Here is a 14,690-nt window from a genome sequence, read left to right as displayed (position 1 = left end):
TCACAGCTATCAAAAAGTTCAACATTTGGAATGCTTCTGATGTTTTTGTTTATTCGGTTACTTCTGTCTAAATGGAAGAATCAGTTTTACTGAAACTCTGCAGTAAAGCCAAAATAGACAGAGATAAGGGGTATCAAGACCTTGAAGAATATATAGGAAGAGCTGATGATGCCTCTGTACACTTATTTCAGTCGCGTTTGGTTGACATGCTACTACAAGGCAGCTCTGAATGGGAGACCAGGCATGGTGCTCTCATGGGTTCCAAAGCAATTATTTTGGCACGGATGACTCCACAAGAACTCATCAGCAGTCTGCTAGAAAAGGCTTTTGAATTGGCAGACGATAGTGAATTTCGAGTGCGAATAGCTGCAGGTAATAGAACCACATCATTGAGTTGGAAGTGCAGGTCTGTACGCAGGAATTTTTGACTGGAGGGGGGGCCAAACCGGGGAGGGTGCGGCGGGGGGGGGGGGGGGGGGGGGGTATATATAATACCATATAATTTTAGCTCGGCTGTTTTCCGTGAAGACCCGAGGTATTGTCATAGCCAGGTTGTCGTCCGTCGGCGGCCGTCCACCATCAGCGTCAAACGAAAACCTTAACATTGGCTCTAAAATCAAAGTGCTTCCACCTACAACTTTGAAACTTTGGGACGATTGAACTTTACCGGTACGCAACACCTAACATCGAACAGCGTACCTTAACACCTTACACATAACAACTAACGCAACATCTTATAATCTTTTTTATCCTATATATTTCATTAGTATCGGGGGCTAGTGCCCCCAAACCCCCGCTTTGTCGATAGTGGTAAACAACAGCGTACCGGTAAAGTTTAATCTCGCCAAAACTTCATATGTTGCTGCACCTTAATGAGTTCTACACGCCACACCCATTTTAGGTCAAGGTCACTGGGACCTCTAATATCAGGGCCCTTGTTTGGCCGGTTTTTTTGGGCCGAAATTCAGCCCCATTTCCCCCCTTAAAATAGTATACTTTCAGGCTTCCTGAAAAGGCCGGACCACCGGTCTTGTCAGGCAAAATTCTTTACAGTCCGGCGAAGTTTCAAACATGTTCCCATGCAGTTGCCGACAAAATGCAACTGGATTTGTTAAAAGACAGTAAATGCAACGAGATTACACTACTATCTGATCTCCTGCTCGGCTAATAACTTTAATATTCAATTAAATTCGACTTTCTTGCTACATGTCTGTGTTTTGCTGTCATATTTTGTCGATCGAATGCTCGGTTCTAAAACGCCATATCATTGGCCAACACAATGAGAACAACCAACCAGATGACGCGTTATAAAATTAAAATGGTGTACATGTGTACATGAAACACCAAGTGACATATAGCGAGAAAGTCAAATTTAATTGAATATTTAAGTTATAGCCGAGCAGGAGATCGGTTAGTTGTGTAATCACGTTGCTTTAACTGTCTTTTAACGAATCCAGTTGCATTTTGTCGGCAACTGCATGGGAACATGTGTGTTTTCGATGAAAAAGGTCACGTCCAGTGTTCCACAATCTTTCAGCAATAGGCATATTGTGCGTTTCATACCTTGTGTACATATAATACTTATACGAGGGTTATTTTTTTCAAACTATGAATTTTTATCAATATTCGTTGTTGAAAAGTCAAACCATACACAATAGGTGTACATTTAACAATATGGAACTCCTGGGGTAAGCTCGAGGGGGGGGGGCAAATTTATGATACTGCTGCCTGTGATTGTCATTAAGAACACTAACGCGTTACTAGTTCTTAAGAGTGCTCTCCCTTTGTTGTTGTTTTTCTAAAACGTCAATTTTATTGTTCCGACATATTACCATCTATCCAATTACAAAGGTTGTTACAAAAAACTACACATGAAAAAAATGCTTATACAAATGATTGAAGTTGTCATCATCATATATAAGCAATGTTTTGCTTTATTTATCGTCGGAACGCATGAAATAACACGGAAATGTGCTTATATCAGTGTAATATCGCATAATGCCATTATCATTTTATTTTTGATAATATAAAACAGATAGTTTTGTAAAAGATTGATATTGTAGGGAGAATATATAAGAGTATATTTTGTACAAGTTGACTACATAATTACATATTATATTGAATGAATCCCATATTTTAAAATTACAGTGTGTTACATTTGCATAAGAACACATAATGATTTGATGTTATATGTTCCAAAATCAATTACTTACAGTTGTCCAATACTTATACACAGGCTGTACATTGCAATAAATATGAGTTGAACTTTACTCAATTCTTTAGTTATAAACTCACGCTGTTCGGTCAGGTGAATTTTTGTCTGGACAGGCTTACTTTTCCATCAGCCAGTCCAGTTGACAGGCACTGTTTGGGGCTTTTCAGGAAGCCTGTACTTTTCCCCCTATTTCTGCAAAAATTTCCCCCTCCCCCCATTTTTAGCTCACCTGAGCACAACGTGCTCATGGTGAGATTTATGATCGCCTTTTGTCCGTCGTCCATTGTGCGTTGTGCGGCGTCAACATTTGCCTTGTTAACTCTCTAGAGGGCACATTTATTGTCCAATCTTCATGAAATTTTGTCAGAAGATTGGTCTCAATGATATCTTGGATGAGTTCGAAAATTGAAACGTTTGCTTGAAAAACATGGCTGCCAAGGGGTGGGGCATTTTTCCTTATATGGCTATAGTAAAATCTTGTTAACACTCTAGAGGCCACATTTATTGTTTGATCTTCATGAAACTTGGTCAGAAGATTCATCCCAATAATATCTTGGATGAGTTCGAAAATGATGCTGGTTGGTTGAAAAACATGGCCGCCAGGGGGCGGGGCATTTTTCCTTATATGGCTACACTAAAACTTTGTTAGCACTCTAGAGGCCACATTTATTTTGCCGATCTTCATGAAACTAGCTCAGAAGATTTTTTCCCAATGATATCTTGTATGAGTTCAAAAATGGTAACCTTTGCTTGAAAAACATGGCAGCCAAGGTGCGGGGCATTTTTAACCAGGTTTTCCGAAGGAAAAAACTGGTTATTAGATTGGCGAATGCGGGCGGGCGGGCGGAACAATCTTGTCCGGGCCATAACTATGTCGTTCATTGTCATATTTTAAAATCATTTGGCACATTTGTTCACCATCATTGGACGGTGTGTCGCGCGAAATATTACGTCGATATCTCCAAGGTCAAGGTCACACTTTGAGTTCAAAGGTCAAAATTGGCAATAAATGAGCTTGTCTGGGCCATAACTATGTCATTCATTGCGAGATTTTACAATTATTTGGCACATTTGTTCACCATCATGGGACGGTGTGTCGTACGAAAGAATCACGTCAATATCTCCAATGTCAAGGTCACCACAACTTAAAATAGATTTATTTTGAAACAAACTTACAAAGGGGGTTAATTTTGTTTGTTCATTTCAAAAGTTCAGTTTGAGTTGTCTCCCTTAATCAGATTTTTTTTCACAATGAAAACCTGGTTTTGTGACAATTTTGTCCCTTGTTCCTTATTATGCCCCCCTTCGAAGAAGAGGGGGTATATTGCTTTGCTCATGTCGGTCGGTCGGTCGGTATGTTGGTCCGTCCACCAGGTGGTTGTCGGATGATAACTCAAGAACGCATATGCCTAGGATCATGAAACTCAATAGGTAGATTGATCATGACTCGCAGATGACCCCTATTGATTTTGAGGTCATTAGGTCAAAGGTCAAGGTCACGGTGACCTGAAATAGTAAAATGGATTTCGGATGATAACTCAAGAACGCATACGCTTAGGATCATGAAACTTCATGGGTAGATTGATCATGACTCGCAGATGACCCCTATTGAATTTGAGGTCACTAGGTCAAAGGTCAAGGTCACGGTGATTCGAAATAGTAAAATGGTTTCCGGATGGTAACTCAAGAACGCATTCGCCTAGGATCATGAAACTTCATGTGTAGATTGATCATGACTCGCAGATGATCCCTATTGATTTTCAGGTCACTAGGTCAAAGGTCAAGGTCACGGTGACCCGAAATAGTAAAATGGTTTCCGGATGATAACTCAAGAACGCATATGCTTAGGATCATGAAACTTTATGGGTAGATTGATCATGACTTGCAGATGACCCCTATTGTTTTTCAGGTCACTAGGTCAAAGGTCAAGGTCACGGTGACCCAAATATAGTAAAATGGTTTCCGGATTATAACTCAAGAACGCATACGCTTAGGATCATGAAACTTCATGGGTAGATTGATCATGACTCGCAGATGACCCCTATTGATTTTCAGGTCACTAGGTTAAAGGTCAAGGTCACGATTGATCATGACTTGCAGATGACCCCTATTGATTTTCAGGTCACTTTGTCAAAGGTCAACGTCCGCCCCCACCCCCCCTCACCCCATCACATTTTTTTTAAACATCTTATTAAATTAATTACTTCACCCCGAATTATACCCCCTCTCACCCTTATCCTCCCACGCCCCCCCCCCCCCAATTGTTTTTTTTGTTTTATCAAGAGGGCATATTTGGTATTGCTGTTTGGAATAAATTACAATAACATGTAGCAATATGCATCACACCACTTTGTTTTCTCAATCACATTGCAGTGTAAAAAGATGTAGCATTCCAAAAAAAAAGAACATTTTTCCAAACCTAATTTTTTTTTCTTTCATATTCTTGTTCTTTTGTGTCTTTCTTATCCAAATTTTGTTTCTCCTAATTTTTTCGTATGTACAATTATTTTACTATCCAAAATGTCCAACAATCGTACCAAATTCAAAATCTGTTTAAGACTACTTATAAAACAATGCAAATAAATATGTGGGACTTCGTTCATAATTTTTTTGTACATAAAGGAAGTGGAATGCATCTAATTAAATACAGCTATTGTGTTTATGCCAATATTCATGTAATTTTCTAATGCACTGGAGAGCCTGTTGTTTGATCTTTAGATGAGCCAAGTGTACCAACTGTGTTTTGTTGTATCAAATGAACAGTTCAATGAAACTGTTTCCATGGCAACTTTGATTTCAGTACAATGTACTGCTTTACCAGTCAATATTTTTAACTTTTGAGCTTAGTGTCTCATTTGTACATGCATTACTGTATTAACTCCAAATCAACTAGTACAAGTGGTAGGCCAGTATTACATGGACTGGTGTTCACTGTTTACACAGTTTCACAACCCCATCTGATACTGGTCAGTATCTTGGCAAGTGGCCAAAGTTGGGAGCGGAATTAATGGTCTATTACATAACTGACTTCTGTGTGTGGTAAACACATGATACTGGTCATGTGGTCAAGTTGCACTTGTATACATTTGCCCAATACACAACACTAGCCTTGGCTATTTTTAATCAGATTGCATTGCTATCTATGGTGGTCATTGACTAGGGGAGTTAACTGCTATAAATAACATGTTTCATTACCATTAATAAATAAAACATTACAAATTGTGTGCACGTTTCACATATTGTCAAATAAGTCAAAATGTGTGAAAGGAATCCAAAAAATCAAAGACTCAATCATATAATGGATATAATTGATTAGTATAGGTCCTGATTGGTTTTTGCACTATTAATTGGATACATTTCACAGGTCATTGACATACAGTGACAAAAAACATATTCACACAATGGCTGTCTCTACAACGGAGAGCCCATATGGGGGGCATGCATGTTTTACAAACAGCCCTTGTATGGCTATAGGAAAATCTTGTTAACACTCTAGAGGCCACATTTATTGTCCAATCTTCATGAAACTTGGTAAGAAGATTCATCCCAATAATATCTTGGACGTGTTTTGGTTGAAAAACATGGCCACCAGGGGGCGGGGCATATTTCCTTATATGGCTATTGTAAAACCTTGTTAACACTCTAGAGGCCACATTTATTGTCCAATCTTTATGAAATTCAGAAGATTTGACTTATTGATATTTTGGATGAGTTCGAAAATGGTTTTGGTTGCTTTAAAAACATGGCCACCAGGGGGCGGGGCATTTTTCCTTATATGGCATATATTGCTATAGTAAAACCTTGTGAACACTCTAGAGGCCACATTTATTGTCCAATCTTTATGAAATTTGGTCAGAAGATTGGTCTCAATGATATCTTGGATTAGTTTGAAAATAATTATGTTTGCTTGAAAAACATGGCTTCCAAGGGGCGGGGCAATTTTCCTTATATGGCTATAGTATAATCTTGTTAACACTCTAGAGGCCACATTTACTGTCCGATCTTCATGAAACTGGGTCAGAAGAATCATCCTGATAATATCTTGGAAGAGTTCAAAAAAGATGCCGCTTGGTTGAAAAACATGGCTGCCAGGGGGCAGGGCAATTTTCCTTATATGGCTATAGTAAAACCTTGTTAACACTCTAGAGGCCACATTTATTTTCCGATCTTCATGTAACTTGGTCAGAAGATTTGTCCCAATAATATCCTGTTATCTCAGGTGAGCAAATTTGGGCCTTTCAGGCCCTCTTGTATTTGTTTTTTAGCTCACCTGAGCGATAGCTCAAGGTGAGCTATTGTGATCACTCAGCGTCCGGCGTCCGTCCGTCCGTCCGTCCTTCCGTATTCAAATTTGTAAACATCTTCTTCTACTAAACCATTGAGCCAATTTCAACTAAATTTCATGTGGAGCATCCCTAGGTCATGGGACAAAAGAATTGTTAAAAAAAATTTGATCACATAACCAAGATGGCCGCCATGACCATATATGGTAAAAACCTTAAAAAATCTTCTTGTCAGAAACCGCTGATCAGATTTTCAAAAAATTTCACAGGGATGACCTTTGAGGGCTCCCCTGAAAAAGTTGTTCAAAGAAATTTGATTCGTCAAAAAACATGGCCGCAGGAGCTCGTTGAACTTTGCATGTTTATTCGTTTTTGCCTATTTTGTGAAAACTTTCAAAAATCTTCCACATTTTTTGTCCGATCCTTTCCAAATTTGCACAGTGTCTTTATATCAATGAGGACACAAACCCTACAAAAAATGAGCATTATTGGTCCATGAAGTACAGAATTACCTCCCCTTGAATTGAGAAAATGGTGTTTATGCCATCAAGTCCAAATTTTTCATCCAATTCTTTCCAAACTTGTAAGGATTTAGCATGGTTCAAACAAGGGAAACAACTACGGTTTATGCATGTTCTTTTTATTACAGATTTGCCTCCCTTTAATTCATTCAAAATCTCATTTTACAGCAGAGATTCCAAATCTGACCTGTAAATGAGCCCCATATTTACTGCTGGTGCTATGTTACCTTTTCCCATTTGATCATTCTTAAGTATTGGTCTTGTAATGCTGCTACTGCTACTGCTACTACTACTACTACTACTACTACTACTACTACTACTACTACTACTACTACTACTACTACTACTACTTCTACTACTACTACTACTACTACTACTTCTACTACTACTACCACTACTACTACTACTACTACTACTACTACTACTACTACTACTACTACTAGTACTACTATCACCACCACCACCACCACCACAACGTCTACTATTACTACTTCTACTACTACTGCCACTACTACTACTACTTTTACCACTACTACTACTACTACTACTACTACTACTACTACTACCACTACTACTACTACTACTACTACTTCTACTACTACTTCTACTACTACTACTACTACTACTTCTACTACTACTACTACTACTACTACTACTACTACTACTACTACTACTACAACTACTATTACTACTACTACTACTACTACTACTACTACTACTACTACTACTACTACTACTACTACTACTACTACTACACCACCACCACCACCACCACCACCACCACCATTCACAGTGACAAAAAACGTATTCACACAATGGCTGCTACTACAACTTATAGCCCATATAGGGGGGCATGCATGTTTTACAAACAGCCCTTATTTCTATGGGATTTTAACCACAACTGTTCATGTTTATCTCCGACACATATTTTTAGGTCACCTGTCATGAAGTGACACAGTGAGCTTATGTGATCGTGTGATGTCCGGCGTCCGTTGTGCGTGCCTGCGTGTGTCCGTGCGTCCGTCCGTCAACAATTTGTTTGTGTAGACAGTAGAGGTCACAGTTTGCATCCAATCTTGATGAAATTTGGTCAAAATGTTTATCTTGATGAAATCCGGTTTGGGATTGTATTTGGGTCATCTGGGGTCAAAAACAAGGTCACTAGGTCAAATAATAGAACAACCTTCTGTAGACAATAGAGGTCACAGTTTTCATCCAATCTTTATGAAATTTGGTCAGAATGTTTATCTTGATGAAATCTGGGTTGGGATTTTATTTGGGTCATCTGGGGTCAAAAACTAGGTCACTAGGTCAAATAATAGAAAAACCTTGTGTAGACATTAGAGATCACAGTTTTCATCCAACCTTTATGAAATTTGGTCAGAATTCTTGATGAAATCTGGGTGGGATCGTATTTGGGTCATCTGGGGTAAAAATCTAGGTCAAATAAATAGAAAAACCTTGTGTTGACAATAGAGGTCACAGTTTTCATCCAATATTTATGAACTGTGGTCAGAATGTTTATCTTGATGAAATCTGGATTGGGATTGTATTTGGGTCATCTAGAGTCAGGAACTAGGTCACTAGGTCAAATCATAGAAAAACATTGTGTAGACAATAGAGGTCATAGTTTTCATCTGATCTTAATGAGTCAGGTGAGCGATTCAGGGCCATCATGGCCCTCTTGTTTTACTTTTATACCTTTGTTGCCAGCTGGTATCGTGCTATTAACCTTTGATTAAATGTATATTTATATAAATTGTTGTTAAACATTTAAATATAGCAATTTTAAGTATTGAATGGTTGGTGAAAAGATCTTCTAAAATTCCCCTTTTCGCCCGAAACGACGCGAAATTCCTCCCTCTAAGGGCCCCGGCCCCAATCCCCCAAAGTGTAGCAAGGGTAGTATATAAAACTTAAACATAGGCTCTAAAATCAAAGCGCTTCCACCGACATTTTTGAAACTTCATATGTAGATGCACCTTGATGAGTTCTACATGCCACATCCATTTTTGGGTCACTAGTTCAAAGGTTAAGGTCACTGTGACCTCTAATATAAAACTTTAACATAGGCTCTAAAATCAAAGTGCTTCCACCTACAAATTTGAAACTTAATAATAGTAGATGCACCTTCATCAGTTCTACATGCCACACCCATTTTTGGGTTACTAGGTCAAAAGTCAAGGTCACTGTGACATCTAATATAAAACTTTAACATCGGCTAACTATGACAGCTCTTGTTTCTTTCATCAAATATATTAAGATTCCATCATATCTGTCATTGTTATTAGCCTTCTTATAATTTTGAATCTATCATTCACATTTTTATATATTTCTTACCAACAGCCATCACAATATATAGTCAAGGTCACTGCAGCCTGAAATAAAAAACATAAAACTGGCTTTTAACTAAAGTATTCTATCTACAGATGCATAGTCTCTCGGATGAGTTCTTCTCGCCACTTACCTTTCTTCCTTTTCTTCAGACAAGCTTTCATTTATTCAAAACTGCACCCACAGCCAAGTGTTGGCACCCGCTATGTGGTGCTCTTGTCTTAATTTGGCACTATTAATGGTGAATTTTAATGCTTAAACACTTATTTTATAATATAAATTTATGGAATATAACAAAACAATCAGCACCTTAAGGCTTTCTAAAGTCTAAAGCTTTAAACATATGTGTGTAATTCACACCAATGTTTAAAGCATTAGATTTCAGAAATGTATGATGTTTGATGATAAAGGAAAGCAAACTTTGAAAATCAAAAACCTTTATTAAGAAATGTATCATTAAATATGACTTACATATAACCATAATACTTTTTTATCTTTGAACTTTGAATTCAAACCTCCAATAACATTTCAAATAAATTTACGTACAAAATGTTTATCATCTACAAAAGAGTTTTACTTTAACCGTGATCAACACAGATAATCCATTAAATTAATTAAATTTAGCTAAAATTGCCATAACTTCTGTATTTATTATCAGATTTGAGTCATGCTTTGACAAAACAACCCTTACCTTACATACCACAATAGACTCCATCCAAACCATCTCACCACACCCCACCCCAGAATCCCTCCCGCCAATTTTTGTTTTCCATTTTTTTCTTATATTTGAAAGATCATCTAAAATGACCACACACCCAATTATACCCCCCTCTCAGCCCCCCCCCCCCCTCCTCCGCCCCCCCCCCCCCCCCCCTAATTATGCCCCCGGTAGGGTGGCATATAGCAGTTGAACTGTCCGTCAGTCAGTGTGTCTGTCTGTCCGTCCAAAAAAAAACTTTAACATTGGCCATAACTTTTTAAATATTGAAGATAGCACCTTGATATTTGGCATGCATGTGTATCTCATGGAGCTGCACATTTTGAGTGGTAAAATTTCAAGGTTTACATCATCGTTCAAGGTCTAGGATCGAAAAAACAAAGTCAAGGGAAGTAATAAGCTTTAAATGGACATAGTTATCTGACCTGCCCACGTATATATTTTTGTTAAATAAATCAAAGCGGCGCAGTAGGCGGCATTGTGTTTCTGACAAACACATTGTGGTAAAAGGTCAAGGTCATCCTTTACGGTCTACGGTAAAAAATACAGATTTAAGGGAGGTAATAAGCTTTAAAAAGGGAGAAAATTATTCAATATTGAACATAGCCACTTTATATATTTGGCATGCATGTGTATCTCATGGAGCTGCACATTTTGAGTGGTGAATCTACAGTCACGGTAGTGGCTTTTAATTATTTGCTACTAAAAATAGAGTTTTGTTACAGACAATTATTTTCAACGGAAGTAATTTATATAATTATAAATCTCATATTATATATTTCCTTACCAAGAATTGAAGTTCTTTTCACAGTTACTGTACAGATGTATTATTAGCTCATCTATTTTTTGAAAAAAAATTATGAGCTATTGTCATCACCTTGGCGTCGGCGTCGGCATCCGGTTAAGTTTTACGTTTAGGTCCACTTTTCTCAGAAAGTATCAATGCTATTGCATTCAAACTTGGTACACTTACTAACTATCATGAGGGGACGGGGCAAGCAAAGTTAGATAACTCTGGCGTGCATTTTGACAGAATTATGTGCCCTTTTTATACTTAGAAAATTGAAAATTTTGTTTAAGTTTTGCGTTTAGGTCCACTTTTCTCAGAAAGTATCAATGCTATTGCTTTCATACTTGCAACACTTATTAACTATCATAAGGGGACTGTGCAGGCAAAGTAATGTAACTCTGACTGGCATTTTGACAGAATTATGTGCCCTTTTTATACTTAGAAAATTGAAAATTTGGTTAAGTTTTGTGTTTTGGTCCACTTTACCCCTAAAGTATCATAGATATTGCTTTCATACTTGGAACACTCGCAAACTATCATAAGGGTACAGTAAAAGGACAAGTTGCATAACTCTGGTTGTCATTTTTACGGGATGATGGCCCTTTTTTGACTTAGAAACTTTGAATATATGGTTAAATTTTGTGTTTCGATCCACCATACTTCTTAAGTATCAAGGCTATTGCTTTCAAACTTCAAATACTTTCATGCTATCATGAGGTTACTGTATCTGGCAAGTTGAATTTTACCTTGACATTTGAATGACCTTGACTCTCAAGGTCAAATTATTAAATTTTGCTAAAATTTCCATAACTTCTTTATTTATTTTTAGATTTGATTGATACTTTGACAAAACTACTCTTACCTGAAATACCACAATAGACTCCACCCAAACCATCCCCTCTGCCCTCCCCCCGTGCCCCCCCCCCTTAATTTTTTTTTTCTTCTTTCTAAGATCATCTCACAAATGACCACCACACCCTCACACTATACCCCCCCCCCCCAATTTATTTTTTTTTAAACGGTTAAAAAACACAAATATTTATTTTTATTAATTTATGTTTGAAATACCGTCCAACCATTGCACCCAAAAATCCACCCCCCCACCCCCCCTCCCCCGAACTTTTATGTCCCCCACTATAGTAGTGGGGGACATATTGTTTTTGCCCTGTCTGTTGGTCTGTCTGTTTGCGCCAACTTTAACATTTTGCAATAACTTTTGCTGTATTGAAGATAGCAACTTCATATTTGGCATGCATGTGTATCTCATGAAGCTGCACATTTTGAGTGGTGAAAGGTCAAGGTCAGAGGTCAAATATATATGGCCAAAATCGCTCATTTTATGAATACTTTTGCAATATTGAAGATAGCAACTTGATATTTGGCATGCATGTGTATCTCATGGAGCTGCACATTTTGAGTGGTGAAAGGTCAAGGTCATCCTTAAAGGTCAGAGGTCAAATATGTGGCCCAAATCGCTTATTTTATAAATACTTTTGCAATATTGAAGATAGCAATTTGATATTTGGCATGCATGTGCATCTCATGGAGCTGCACATTTTGAGTGGTGAAAGGTCAAGGTCATCCTTCAAGGTCAGAGGTCAAATAAATTTGGCCCAAATCGCTTATTTTATGAATACATTTGCAATATTGAATATAGCAACTTGATATTTGGCATGCATGTGCATATCATGGAGCTGCACATTTTGAGTGGTGAAAGGTCAAGGTCATCCTTCACAAGGTCAAGGTCATCCTTCAAAGTCAAACGTCATATAGGGGGGACATTGTGTTTCACAAACGCATCTTGTTTGTTTTTTTGCGTTTTTTTTCGCATTTTTCGAAGATAATGTAATAAATTCCACACACCCACACTATACACCCCTCTTCACTCCGCCCCTCCCTCCTTTGTGATTGAAAATGAGAGTCCCTTCACCTTTAAAAAGATAATAGATGAGCGTTCTGCACCCGCAAGGCGGTGCTCTTGTTTTGATTTTTTTATAACCCAAATGATTGATTTTTCAAAGTTTTTTTTAAATGATATAATTATAATTTCTTTAATGTTCATTACATACCTGTGGACTTATGTCCACAGATACATGATCAACTCTGGCTATGATCTCTTTTAAACCACAGGCCTTGGTTGTCCGTGATGTCTGACATGGTCATAATTGACTGTGAGACCTTCCCCCCGGTTGGATTGGACAAAATTCAAGGGAAGTAATAACCTTTAAAGGGAGATGATTTCTATACATGCAAAATGATAAATATAAATTTCATTTCAATGCAGCGCAGTAGGGTACTGCAGGCATTGTGTTTCTGACAAACACATCTCTTGTTTTTAAAATTATTTTTGAAACACAGTTAAAAAATATATATGTATTTATTTTTATTATTTTAATTTTGAAAGACCGTCTTACCATCCCACCCAAGAATTCCCCCCCCCCCCCCAAAAAAAGTTTAGTCATCGCTTTCCTTACTTGGTAACGAACAACGTCTGTTTAGTGATGTACACAAAATCTGTGTGCAGAACTGCGATTGTGTTTATGAAGGGGTGCATATGTACTTCCTGAGCGGTCATAAAATATCACAGGCTCTGAGAGTAATTTTATATGGACTCGGTCTCCCAAGTGGTAACCAGCCACTCCAACAGCGTTTTTAAAGAGCCAGCTCAGCCTTATTTCATTACACTTCTCCCTCTCTAAATGTTTCAAGTCTCGGACAAGCCCTCTATAGCGTGTTTGCATCGGCATGGTCCTACCTAAACCCATTACACAAGCTCTGACCCATTTATTTATGCACAGTTTTTGTTTTGTCTCGTCGCCATTAAAGTGAAAATCTTGAGCTCCAACTTGGGATCTAAACGGGATCTCACAAGTGGTAATCAGCCATTTTAACAGCCTTGCCAAAGAAGGAGCCAAACAGCAAGGTTGTTGGAAGTGACCTTATTTCGCTACATTCCTTTACATTTTGGTAACAATATGCCTAAGACTTAAAATGTACCTGTATTTATAAGTATATCTGCTGCATATGCATCTTCAGCATATCAAATTGGTACTTCAGTTTTTTCCACAGGAATTGTTTATGACGCATCGGGGTTGTTAGCGGTGGGTTAGGTGGGCAGCCTCCTCCATACCTTTTTTTATATACATTAATTATGTATGACGTTATTTGGTTTGTTATGACTCTTCAAGAAAAAAACCCACAGCTTTGAATTAATTGATAACAATATTTTACTCCCCCAAAATTTATTTTGGGGGGAGAATATAGTTGCCGCTTCGTCTGTCCGTCCGTGCACAATTTTTGTCCGGGCTATTTCTCAGCAATTAATGACTGGAATTCAATGAAACTTTATGGGATGCTTCACTACCAAGAAGAGATGTGCATATTATCAGCGGGTTCTGGTCGGATGATTTTTCACAGAGGTATGGCCCTTTGAAATTTTCCATTAACTGTACATATAGTGCAATTCTTGTCCGGGCTATTTCTCAGCAACTAATGACCGGAATTCAATGAAACTGTATGGGAAGCTTCACTACCAAGAGGAGATGTGCATATTATCAGCGGGTTCTGGTCGGATGATTTTTCACAGAGTTATGGCCCTTTGAAATTTTCTATAAAAAATTATTGTCCCCCCAACTACTGTGCCCTCAAGACGTTTCCTTTTATCTGAATATATAGTGCAATATTGTGACAAAAAAAACCTTTGGGGAGCATCAACCGTCTCCGACAGATTCTTGTTTATTTTTAATTGTTTTAACCCTTTCACAAATAGATACTATAAGAAACGCATAATTCTGGGCGGCGCGATTGATTCCCCAGTACATCAGTATGA

At 38.0% G+C, this 14,690-nt stretch overlaps 1 protein-coding gene across 4 annotated transcripts in view; it reads left to right on the top strand.

The window, feature by feature from the left end:
• Positions 1-35: 35 nt before the first annotated feature.
• LOC127870865 (uncharacterized) overlaps positions 36-14,690 on the top strand; it is a 52,521-nt gene continuing 37,866 nt past the window's right edge. For 3 of the 4 annotated variants that reach the window (XR_008044957.1, XM_052413430.1, XM_052413429.1), the window contains exon 1: positions 36-372. Coding sequence is in view for 3 of the 4 variants with exons in the window: in XM_052413430.1 (XP_052269390.1) it covers positions 72-372 (301 nt within the window). In the remaining variant the exon portion in view is untranslated. The remainder of the gene's footprint in view (positions 373-14,690) is intronic. The other variant, XM_052413428.1, reaches the window with a different exon arrangement.

The sequence above is a fragment of the Dreissena polymorpha genome, chromosome 3 (assembly GCF_020536995.1).
Source record: "Dreissena polymorpha isolate Duluth1 chromosome 3, UMN_Dpol_1.0, whole genome shotgun sequence".
Classification (NCBI taxonomy): domain Eukaryota; kingdom Metazoa; phylum Mollusca; class Bivalvia; order Myida; family Dreissenidae; genus Dreissena; species Dreissena polymorpha.
This window is presented reverse-complemented; position numbering and strand designations above follow the sequence as displayed.